The sequence below is a fragment of the Mustelus asterias genome, unplaced genomic scaffold (assembly GCF_964213995.1).
Source record: "Mustelus asterias unplaced genomic scaffold, sMusAst1.hap1.1 HAP1_SCAFFOLD_185, whole genome shotgun sequence".
Classification (NCBI taxonomy): domain Eukaryota; kingdom Metazoa; phylum Chordata; class Chondrichthyes; order Carcharhiniformes; family Triakidae; genus Mustelus; species Mustelus asterias.
The window spans coordinates 759,140-771,362 of NW_027590183.1; the positions used below are offsets into that span (position 1 = coordinate 759,140).

General features: G+C 49.3%; 1 protein-coding gene across 3 annotated transcripts in view; it reads left to right on the plus strand.

Moving 5' to 3' along the window:
- LOC144485336 (NACHT, LRR and PYD domains-containing protein 3-like) overlaps positions 1–10,803 on the plus strand; it is a 70,473-nt gene extending 59,670 nt beyond the window's left edge. For all 3 annotated transcript variants that reach the window (XM_078203529.1, XM_078203531.1, XM_078203532.1), the window contains 2 exons: positions 4,865–5,032; positions 8,036–10,803. In XM_078203529.1, coding sequence (XP_078059655.1) covers positions 4,865–5,032; positions 8,036–8,123 — 256 coding nt within the window. In that variant the 3' untranslated portion in view covers positions 8,124–10,803. The remainder of the gene's footprint in view (positions 1–4,864; positions 5,033–8,035) is intronic.
- The last annotated feature ends 1,420 nt before the right edge of the window (positions 10,804–12,223 follow it).

Consider the following 12,223-nt stretch of genomic DNA (forward strand, 5'->3'; position numbering starts at 1 on the left):
TCAAGATGCAGAATCAGTTTGGATAGAGATAAGATTTAACAAAGTTAAAAGATCACTTGTGGGAATCATTTATAGGCTCCTAACAACAGTCACAATCTCCGACACAGTACACAGGAAAAATAACGGGGCCTTGTAAAAACATATTGCAATAACCACGGGTGATTTTAATCTTCATATACAAAGAAGAACAAAGAACCGCACAGCACAGTAACAGGCCCTTCAGCCCACCAAGCCTGTGGTGCCTCCTAACGCTTATTCAGACCCAGAACTTACTGCCAATTTGCGGTTTCTATTCCTCTGTTTGTCTCTTGTTCATGTATCTACCAAGATGCACCTTGGACATTGGAAACGTGCCTGCTTCTGCCACCTCCATTGGCAGTGCCTTCCAGGCACCCACCACCCTCTGGGCGAAAACTTACCCCACACACCTCCCTCCAAACTTTGCCCCTCTCACCTTCATCCTGTGCCCTCTTGTAGTTGACCATTCCACCCTGGAGAAAAGTCTCTGACTATCCACCATATTGATGCTTCTCAGAATTGTGGACACCTCCATCAGGTCACCCCTCAGCCTCCCTTTTTGTAGTGAACCAATCTGTGTTTATACAACGTCTCCTCATAACCTAACCGTCCTTGACCAGGCAACATTCTGGTAAACCTTCCTTGCACCCTCTCCAAAGCATCCACATCATTCTGGTCGTGTCGCGAACGGAACTGCAAGCAATATTCAAATGTGGCCAACTGAAGTTTCATACAGCCGTAACATAACTTGACAACTTTTATACTCGATGCCCTGGTCGATGAAGACAAGCATGTTGTCTGCCTTCTTGACCACCTCATCCACCAGTGTTGCCACTTTCAGGGATCTGTAGACTTGTACACACAGATCCCTCTGTAGGTCAGTGCTCCTGTGGCTTCTTCCATTTACTGTATAAATCGCTCAGATTGTCAAAAGTTGAAAAGAAGATTCGTTCACAGAATCTATTCAAGCAATTTCTTGGAGAAGCACGTTCCAGTGCCAATCACACAACAAGCTGTTTTAGACATGGTGATGTGCAAATGTGTGGCGTTTCCAACAAAAATAGATTCCTTTCATTTGGAGAAGAGCAGCAGAAGTGTTCCAGCCGTTGCTAATTCAAGGAGTGTATTAGATTAAGTGAAGATGTGGCACCGGGGTTGGCACTGCTGCCTCACAGCGTCAGGGACCCGGATTCATTCCAGCCTTGGGCGACTGTGTGTGGAGTTTTCACGTTCTCCCCGTGTCTGTGTGGGTTTCCTTCGGCTGCTCCTGTTTCCTACCATAGTCCAAACAAACTGTGTAGGTTGGGTGGATTGGCCGTGCTAAATTGCCCGTTAGTGTCCAAGATGTGTAGGTTAGGTGGATTAGCGGCGTAAATATGTGGGTTACGGGAACCCGGGCAACTGCAGATCTATTAGTCTGACATTGATGGTATGGAAATCCTATAATAATCTGTAATGAAGGAAGTGATAACAGAAGACTTCGAAATTAATGGCAGGATTAGACAGGGCCAACATGGATTTATGAAAGGCTGGCACGGTGACACAGTGGTTAACATTGTTGCATCACAGCCAGGGGCCCGGGTTCAATTCCAGCCTTGGGTGACTGTGTGGAGTTCCCACATTCTCCCCGTGTCTGCCTGTGTTTCCTCTGGGTGCTCCGGTTTCCTCCCACACTCCAAAGATATGCATGGTAGATGGATTGGCCATGGTAAAATTGCCCTTCGTGTCCCAAGATATGTAGGTTAGGTGGATTAGCCCCAGTAAATTAGTGAGTTTATGGGGAGCGGACCTTGGTAAGTTCCTCTGTCAGTGTGTCTCGATGGGCCGAATGACGATTCCTACACTAGGGATTCTATAGTTGCATGATTCACACACAAGAGGTTATTAAATAAAATTGGAGCACGTGGGATTGGGAGGAATATACCAGCATGGACTGAGAACTGGTTAGTGGACAGAAACAAGGAGTTGGAATAAATGGGTTACTTTTGGGTTGACAGCCTCTAACTAGTGGAGTACGGCAGGGATCAGTGTTTGGGTCTCAGCTATTCAGAATCTACATCAATGATATGGATGTGGGGATCAAATATAATATTTCCAAATTTGCGAATAATGGAAAACGAGGTGAAAATCTGAATTGTGAGGAGGATGCAAAGATGTTTCAAGGGGATGTGGAGAGGCTCAGGGAGGCTCCACAACTGGAGTGATGTGTACAGTGTTGAGCTCTTTACTTACAAAAGGATAGAATTGTATTGGAACCAGTTCAGAGAAAGTTCACTCGGCTGATTCCTGGGATGGAGAGGTTTATTTTACGAGGGAAATTTGAGCAGATTGGAGCAATATCTATGAAAGTTCAGAAGATTAAACGGTGATCGCATTGAGGGGATGAGACAGGGTGGTTGCTGAGAGGCTGTTTCTTCTTGTAAGAGAGACCAGAACAAGGGGACAGATTTTAAAATGTAATTGTCAGTCCCTTAAGACTGAGATGAGGAGAAATTTATATTTTTAGATGGTGGCTGGTCAGTGAAATTCTCTTCCCTGGAGACTCGTGGCGGCAGAGTCATTGAATATATTCAAGGCTGAGTTAAGAATGATTTTGGATTGAGAAGTGAATCACGGGTTACGGGGAAAAGAGTTGAGACTACAATTAGATCAGCCGTGATGGAGTGTGCTCGAGGGGCTGAATGACCTTCTGCTGCTCCTAGTTATTTTGTTCCTATCCCAATACGTCCTTCAGACTGCTCTCTGTGACCAGTGATGGATAAACAAGCTCTATGTTTTGTCCTCACCAGACGCTCTCCTGTGCCCATTCATTAGGCCACCCACTCAACCCATCTCACCAGCAGTAATTACCCACTCTGCCCCCAGGCCTTCCTGATCCAGCACTTCATCTTCCATTGGTGTAAGGATGGCAAGACCTGGATGTCTCCACTCTTCTTCACTCGTTCCCTGATGATATTTGCTCTCTTTCCAAACACATAAATTGTTACTCACCCATCAAACACATGCAGTAGCCCAGGGTTGTCCAACGTGTGAACCAAGGGGTGAATGTGACCCTCGAAGCCCCTCAATGCGGCCCCCGGAGCGAGTTTCCAGAATCTCAGTCACACAGTTCAGTTTGAATGGAAGAATCTGCATGGAGCTGCTCCTCCAATCACATCCCGTTTCTTTCCCATGTTTGCTGCTGATAGGTTTTTGAGCCAATCTGCAGCAAATGTGGGAGAGAAACAATTTGTGATTGATGAGGATTAAACTCTAATAAACATCTTTATTTATTACTCATTATTGTGCTCAGCAAGTTGTTTCTTTTCATATCTCAGTTTAGTTTTTAATTGAAATTTCTGCTGTGCCAAACTTTATCATTCTGAAATTTACTCATCGGCCCCTTGAGTGAGAAAAACATTGACGTGTGTTTGCCCAGTGAATATGTTGGTCAGCCCTGCTCGAGCCTATGCTGGTGTCAGCCTAACGGACATGTCTCTGACAGTCAATGCTGCTGCCTTTGCATTGTAAGAGTTTTAACAACACCAGGTTAAAGTCTAACAGGTTTATTTGGTAGCAAATACCATTCGCTTTCGGAGCGCTGCTCCTTCGTCAGATGGAGTGGAAATCTGCTCTCAAACAGGACACAGAGACACAAAATCAACTTACAGAATACTGATTAGAATGCGAATCCCTTCAGCCAACCAGGTCTGAAAGAGACAGATAATGTGAGAGAAGGCAGCATTAAGCACAGGTTACAGAGATGTGTATTGTCTCCAGACAGGACAGCCAGTGAGATTCTGCAAGTCCTTTGCATTGCCGGTGTCTGGGTGGAGAGGTTCTTTCCACAATTTCCCCCTCATCCTTATTCACATATCGGGCTGTGCTGCACTCACCGTGGCAGAACACATCAGGACATTGATCCTTTTCCACTCTGTAACCACGGGTCTGAAACCTGCTCACCTCCCAGCAATCTCCATCCAGACTGGCTTGTACCGATGGGATAATCTCCTCCCATCCTGAGGGAACAGGACCTCCCTCTGAACCCGAGCAGCCGGGAGGAGCCCCTCCAGGGAGGGAGGGGAGGGGGGGGGGGGCGCAAGCCTTGCTCTGCTTTCTGACATTTCAGTCCTTCATTCAGTAAGCAGAGCTCCCTCGCTGCTCCCTCCAGAGCTGCTGTTTGAAAGTCCTGCTGCCTTTGGAGATGGTGCCAGCATTGCCTGAACCGGGACTGCCCCGTGCCCAGGCTGCCTCAGTGGGCAGCTCCCCCTGCCTGCCAGCCGTTAATTGTCCCCCTCTGACAATATCTCCTTCATAACTCTGCCTATCCTGCCCACACGGACACACCACCCATTCCCAATCCCCATGTTGGGACTTCAGAGCTTCTGGTAAAATCACAGCCATTATCTTCAACCTCACCACAAACTGCATTCCCAAACCACTGACCATCCCATGTCCCTCCCGAGCCATTCCGAGTAAGGACACGGGGATCCTGTGATTATGGTCCTGTCCCATCATCACTTTTATCATTTAATCACTCCTGTAATTCCAGTTTGTCCTTTCTTTGTTTCTTCCCCAGCCACCCACCGCTGTCACTTCAAACCTGTCAATTCACTGCCCGTTCCCAGTTCCAATGGAAGCTCAAACTTTACCCCTGTTTCTCTCTTCACATGTATTTCGCTAACCTGCTGAGCATTTCCAGTTTATTTATATTTCATTTTCAGCATTGAGTATTTCCTCATTCTACAGAAATGCAGGTTGTGTTTTTGGAATGTCTGATACAATACATTATTATTGTTATTAACAGTATTATTTAAAACACTGGGGATTGAGCCTGATTCCTGTTATTCCTCTCTCTGGTCTCCAGTCTGTGTTGGAACGCTCTCACAGATTCTTGTGCTGAGGATCTCGCCTCCGCTCTCAGTACAAACCAGACACTGAGGATTCTGAACCTGGAAACAAACTCCTTCACAGATCAATCTGTCCCTGCTCTCCGCCGCCTCATACTGACCTGCAGGAGTCTGGAGGAGATCTGGTGAGTGTTTGTGTTAATTTTTAGTGTAACAATTAAAATTTAAATGGATTTAAAATATAAATGGGTCTGAATCTTCCAAGCAGCAGCAATGGTAAGCAGATTGCCGGTATGTTTAAAAATTCTCCCAACCTGAAACTGCTGCATATTTCTCCCAGGATCTTCGGCACTGCGACCCTGGGAGCTCCATCAGAGCAGACAAGAGTCGGGGAAGAGACAGCACACACCCTATTTACAGCACAGTGACCCCGGGGAGCTCCATCACAGCAGACTAGAGTCGAGGAAGAGAGAGCACACACCCTATTTACAGCACAGTGACCCCGAGGAGCTCCATCAGAGCAGAGTCAGGGAAGAGAGAGCACACACCCTATTTACAGCACAGTGACCCCGGGGAGCTCCATCAGAGCAGAGCAGAGTCGGGGAAGAGAGAGCGCACACCCTATTTACAGCACAGTGACCCCGGGGAGCTCCATCACAGCAGACTAGAGTCGAGGAAGAGAGAGCACACACCCTATTTACAGCACAGTGACCCCGGGGAGCTCCATCAGAGTTGAGTCGGGGAAGAGACAGCACGCACCCTATTTACAGCACAGTGACCCCGGGGAGCTCCAGCAGAGCAGAGCAGAGTTGGGGAAGAGAGAGCACACACCCTATTTACAGCACAGTGACCCCGGGGAGCTCCAGCAGAGCAGAGTTGGGGAAGAGAGAGCACACACCCTATTTACAGCACAGTGACCCCGGGGAGCTCCATCAGAGCAGAGTGGAGTCGCAGTAGAGCGAGCACACCTTATTTACAGCACAGTGACCCCGGGGAGCTCCATCAGAGCAGAGTAGAGTCGCGGTAGAGCGAGCACACACCCTATTTACAGCACAGTGACCCCGGGGAGCTCCATAAGTGTTAGTTGATTGTGGGAGTGAATGGGTTGGTGTGTCGCTGGATGAATGGTTAGTCAGGGAGCTGAGGAGAGGTTCAAGGATTAGTTCTGGGTGTCTGGAGGGTGGTCGAGTTGTGTTGTGTTGGGTTGGAGGGTTAATCAGCAGTTTGGATGGTGGCTGGGAGTTGGTCATGTTGTTGGGTGTCTAGTTAGATATGGTTGCGTGGTCGGGGTTTGGGATTGGTTTATAGCTTTGGAGAGTAATGGGTTGGGGTTGCTTCTTGAGTAATCCGTTTAAGTCAGAGAGATAGTCAAGAATGTATTCAAGAGGCGGCTGCATATAGCACTTGGGGCGAACAGGATCAAAGGTTATGGGGAGAAAGCAGGATTAGGCTATTGAGTTGGACGATCAGCCATGATTGTGATGGATGGTGGAGTCGGCTTAAAGGACCAAATGGCCGCCTCCTGCTCCTATCTTCCATGTTTCTGTGTCAGGTCAGGAGAGGTTGGGACGGATGAGGCCAAGTTGGGAGGTTTAGTCAGATTTGTTCAAGGGCTAGTGGGAGGTAGTCGGGCTGGAGGGGAGGGAGAGATGATTTACGGGAGTGATAGCCTGTCAGGGGGAGATACCAGCAGCAGCCAGGCCTGTGACACCACAGCTGGTTCTGCTGTGGGACAGGGTCGGGCAAAGAGCAAGCGAGCAGTAGTAATAGGGGACTCGCTAGTTAGAGGCACAGACAGGCGTTTCTGTGGCTGCAATCGAGACTCCAGGATGGTGTGTTGCCTCCCTGGTGCCAGGGTCAAGGACGTCTCTGAGCGATTGCAGGACATTCTGAAGGGGGAGGGTGAGCAGCCAGAGGTCGTTGTACATATTGGTACCAACGACATAGGTAGGAAAAGGGATGAGGTCCTGAAATGTGAATGCAGAGAGTTAGGCAGAAGGCTAACGTGTAGGACCTCGAAGGTAGTAATTTCAGGACTACTATCGGTGCCACGTGCTAGTGAGAGTAGGAATAGGAGGATTAGGCAGATGAATGACTGGCTTGAGAGCTGGTGCAGGGGGCAGGGATTTAGATTTTTGGATCATTGGGATCTTTTCTGGGGAAGGGCTGATCTGTTCAAGAGGGACGGGTTACATTTGAACTGGAGGGGGACTAACATCCTGGCGGGGAGATTTGCTCGAGCAGCTCGGGAGCGTTTAAACGAGGTTGGCAGGGGGGTGGGATCCAAAGCAGTAGGGAGACAGAGGAGAAGTTTGAGGACAGCACGGAAGTTAAAGAGAGCGCATTAATTAGTAAAGGCAGTGTCAGTAATCCTAGTACCAGACACATCAGACAGAAGCAAGACAGAGAGCAAGGGAAGTCCAGATTAAACTGCATTTATTTCAATGCAAGAGGCCTGACGGGCAAGGCAGATGAACTCAGGGTATGGATGGGTACATGGGACTGGGATATTATAGCAATTACTGAAACATGGCTAAGGGAGGGACAGGACTGGCAGCTCAATGTTCCAGGGTACAGATGCTATCGGAAAGATAGAACAGGAGGTAAGAGAGGAGGGGGAGTTGCACTTTTGATTAGGGAAAGCATCACGGCCGTACTGAGGGGGGATATATCCGAGAGTTCAGCCACTGAGTCTATATGGGTGGAACTGTGGTTTCGGGTGTTTTTTAAAAAAGGGTGGCATGGACAAGTTGGGCCAAAGGGCCTGTTTCCATGCTGTAAACCTCTGTGACTCTATGAGTGGGTCTAGTCAGACTGTGGGAGGTGTAGTATGGGGATCAGTGGGAAGTGATTGGGGGACTCGGGTGTGCTATTCAGGTATTAGCCCAGGTGGTGAGCTGTCTAACATTACCTGAGTAACTATCCAGGTCAACTTTGTGGATCTGTCCCAAGTATCTGACTCTAACTGCAGCAGGGGAGTTCTCCAATAGTTGTTAATACCTCTGGGACAATTCCCAGGTAGATCAGTGCGTCAGGACATCCACAGGGTCCCGATGCTCATCTTCAGATGTGTGTCTGGTCTCTGGCGATCCAGAGACCAGAAGATTTGTCCCATTAACTCCAGTCTCCTGTTATTTACTCTGTTGTTCAATCTGTTTATTTCCTGTTTCATCTTTACTCTGTTTCAGGCTGTGGGGAAATCAGTTCAGTCCAAATGGAAAGAGACAGCTGGAGTTGCTGCGGGAATCCAGACCGGGACTGAGTGTGAAAGTGTGAACATTTCAATCTATAAACATTGCTGCTCCACCGGTTACAGTGAAATCCTGAATTGTGAAGATCTTCGACAGCTCCTTCCAAACCCTTCATTCCTGCCCCTCTCCCTCCCTATTCCATCAGCCCCTCCAGCCTGGCACTGATTTCCCTGCTTACCTGGTTTCCCAGCTGGAAAACTGTTGTAGTTTTAGTCTCCACATTGAAGGAAAGATTGCTGCAAACCAGTGTTTAAGCAGCAATGTGTTGTCAGTGTTCTCAGCAACAGAGTCTTCAACCTCCTTTCAAAATGGAGCAGCAGAGATCATTCTCCAGAGAGAGAACAGTGTGTGTGTGATTCTGACAGTACCCAGCAGGGGGCAGATTGGTCAATCTTGTCAGAGTTTCCTCTCTGTCTCTGTGAATGAATTAAAGGCTCCACCAGCCTCTCCTCAAAACCTCTTTCACTATCTGGTGATTAAAGTGACACAATGCCACCACCTGCTGGCGGCTCACAGCTACTGCAGGCGCTGCTCTCTGTGAGCCTCAGACAAGTTCAGTAAGTCCCATGTCTGCATCTGGGAACCGGTTCCTGCAGCGTGAATATTGAACAATATTGAGAGGGATTGGAGTTTGCAGCAGGAACCCCGGCTGGTGAATTAACCCTTTTATCACCAGACACTGTACATGAACTCTGTTCCCCCATTCCCTATGGGAGATATTGTCTGGAGATTGTAGTTGGGGATGATCTCAGACTGTAATGTGTACATTTGGTGCAGTTATCAGACACTGATCCCATTCAGAATGGGAGTGGGTAAACTCTGCTGCACTCTGTAATTCCTGTGTCAGACATTCAGTGTTTAATCTTACACAGGGGATCTTGCAAACGGTTCTTTTAACGTTTCCAAGATAATTGTCTCAATCTCACAGACTGGTTCTCTGAAAATTGGAAACACAAACATTTTGAGACACAATTACAACCTTCAATCACATTTTGTCCGTGTTCGAACAGAAAATAATTTCCAAACAAACTATTCCCCTTTTGCAGCTCTTGCTTTCCAATTGCACAGGTTTTGGTGATACAGAGAGCAGCTCAGTTGGAATCCAAATTCTCTCATTCCACTCTCGCCCCCCCGTTTACCCTGCCAATTATCAACCTCAATAAAAGTTCCCACATATTTATCTGGGACAGTTTCAGTGTTGACTCTGGTGAAGCAGGGTTTCCATTCCTTAACCCACAACACACACGGTAAATGTTACTGCAATTATTTCTGGAACTGTTACAATCCCGAATGCACAGGTTGATTAAAGTGATTCCAATCCAAAGGTGGAATGTGTTTCTGATTTATAATCTCAATCACACAGAGGCACTGACATTCCCACACAAAAACACACAATCACAATCTCACACACACGCTCACAGAGAGACACACAGAGCAACACACAGAGAGGCACAATCATGGAAACCGACACACAGACACATAATCATACACATACACGCATCTGTGCATCCGACACACATCCCTCCAGACACACACACACAGACACAAACTGGCACCCACACACTCATTCACACACTGACAAACTCTCACACATGCTCACGGGCACAGAGATACATACTCTCACAAACACACACATACAAACCCAGGCACTTCCACACTCTTATCATAGAAATCATAGAAACCCTACAATGCAGAAGGAGGCCATTCGGCCCATCAAGTCTGCACCGACCACAATCCCACCCAGACCCTACCCCCACATATTTACCCACTAATCCCGCTAACCTACGCATCTCAGGACTCTCAGGGGCAATTTTGAACCTGGCCAATCAACCTAACCCGTACTGAGACACAGAGACTTACAGAGAGAAACACAGAATCTCTCTGAAATACACATAACACGCAGCCATACACCCACAGAAACACACATCACAAACCCATGCATTACAGCGGTGAATGAATTCTCAGCACCCCACAACCAAATGATTTAAGTTGGACAACAGTGATAACATTTCCTCTGAAACTGACATCCCTGGAACGAAAGCAACACAGGAACACTGGCGCAGCATTGCACAGGATCGGAGCCTCGGAAATGCAGTTCCCTCTTTCCTTGTTCCTTATATCTCACTGAGCAGATACAGAGCGAGAGCATAGAAAGCTAGAATTCACAATTTCAGTCTGTCCCTGCACACTCACCTCAGCTTTATTTAATTTCTGAATGTATGATTTATTTTGGATTATCCCAAAGATCTCAGGACAGATGCATGATGTCAGATATTCCCATTATTTATCAAACTGTTTATTTTACCGTGACAGATATTACCTGGTGTTTGTCAGATTGTTGCTTTTCATCCATCGACAGTTGCAGATGCCGGCGCTGAAAAGTGGGTAGATATTCTACACCATTAAAAGCTTCACATTGAATCGGGGAAATTCTTCAAAGACTATGAATTAATCACTTTCAAATTAATATCATTTCTTCAGAACAAACTGCTCATATCATCTATTATGTCAATTTAAACTAACTTTATTGTGTTGTCTGCTCTGTGCTAGTTTTAACTGAATACTGCTCAGGATGTGACATGATCTGTGTTATTGAGTCTTGGAAGAGAAAGGGTTAATGTTGCTGCTCTGTAATTGTAATGGATATTCCTAATTTTATAATATGTATAACTGTAGTTATTTAGAATTAAATACTTATTGGTTAATCAGTTAAATGCTAATTGTGAATCATTGGAATGCTGAAACTAATACGGACACAAGCTAATAAAGAGCGGGGGAACTAGTGTAAATACTGTAGCTAACAGTGAGCGTGAAACTGAAAAGACCATAAGATACAGGAGCAGAATTCAGCTATTCTGCTCATCGAGTCTCCTCCACCATTTAATCACGGCTGATAAGTTTCCAACCCCCCGTCTCTCTCCCCCCACCCCCCCCGTCTCTCTCCCCCCACCCACCCCCCGTCTCTCTCCCCCCACCCACCCCCCGTCTCTCTCCCCCCACCCCCCCGTCTCTCTCTCCCCACCCCCCCGTCTCTCCCCCACCCCCGTCTCTCCCCCACCCCCGTCTCTCCCTCCCCCACCCCCCGTCTCTCTCTCCCCCACCCCCCGTCTCTCTCTCCCCCACCCCCCATCTCTCTCTCCCCCACCCCCGTCTCTCTCTCCCCCCACCCCCCGTCTCTCTCTCCCCCCACCCCCCCGTCTCTCTCCCCCCACCCCCCCCCCGTCTCTCTCCCCCCACCCCCCCGTCTCTCTCCCCCCACCCCCCGTCTCTCTCTCCCCCCACCCCCCCGTCTCTCTCCCCCGTCTCTCTCCCCCCACCCCCCCGTCTCTCTCCCCCCACCCCCCCGTCTCTCTCCCCCCAACCCCCCGTCTCTCTCCCCCCACCCCCCCGTCTCTCCCCCACCACCCGTCTCTCTCCCCCACCCCCCGTCTCTCACCTCCACCCCCGTCTCTCTCTCCCCCCACCCCCCGTCTCTCTCCCCACCCCCCCGCCTCTCTCCCCACCCCCCCGCCTCTCTCTCTCTCCCCACCCCCCGGCCTCTCTCTCTCCCCACCCCCCCGGCCTCTCTCTCTCCCCACCCCCCCGGCCTCTCTCTCCCCACCCCCCCGTCTCTCTCCCCACCCCCCGCCTCTCTCTCTCCTCCCCCGTCTCTCTCCCTCTCCCCCCTCTACTCTCTCCCTGTCCCCCTCTCTCAGGCCCGGTCGAACCAGATGACTCCACCCCGTACCTGTCCCCTCCCCTGCTCCCCCCCTGCCCCCCTCCGAGCGCTGCCCGCGGGGGTCCTCGGACGGCCCGCCCCGCCTCCACGTCCACCAGTGTTGGCACTCGGACATCTGCCAGCCACACTTGCTGGGCAAGTGCGAGCTGGGTCCAAGCTGCCCTCGTCACCACACCCGCTTCCCCTACCACTGGCAGCTGCTCCGACGCCGCCCCGCCAAGTGGATCAGCCTGCCGGAGCTGGCCCAGCACCAACTGGAGCGGCTGTACTGCGCCGGGGAGCCCAGAGAGAAAGAGTACCTCCTCAGTGTCCCTCAAGGCTGAGGCTTCAAACTGGGCCTATTAAGGAATTAGGCCCCACTCCATCCCTGTGTGAGTTGTGATACACAGAGACTAGGCTTCAATCTC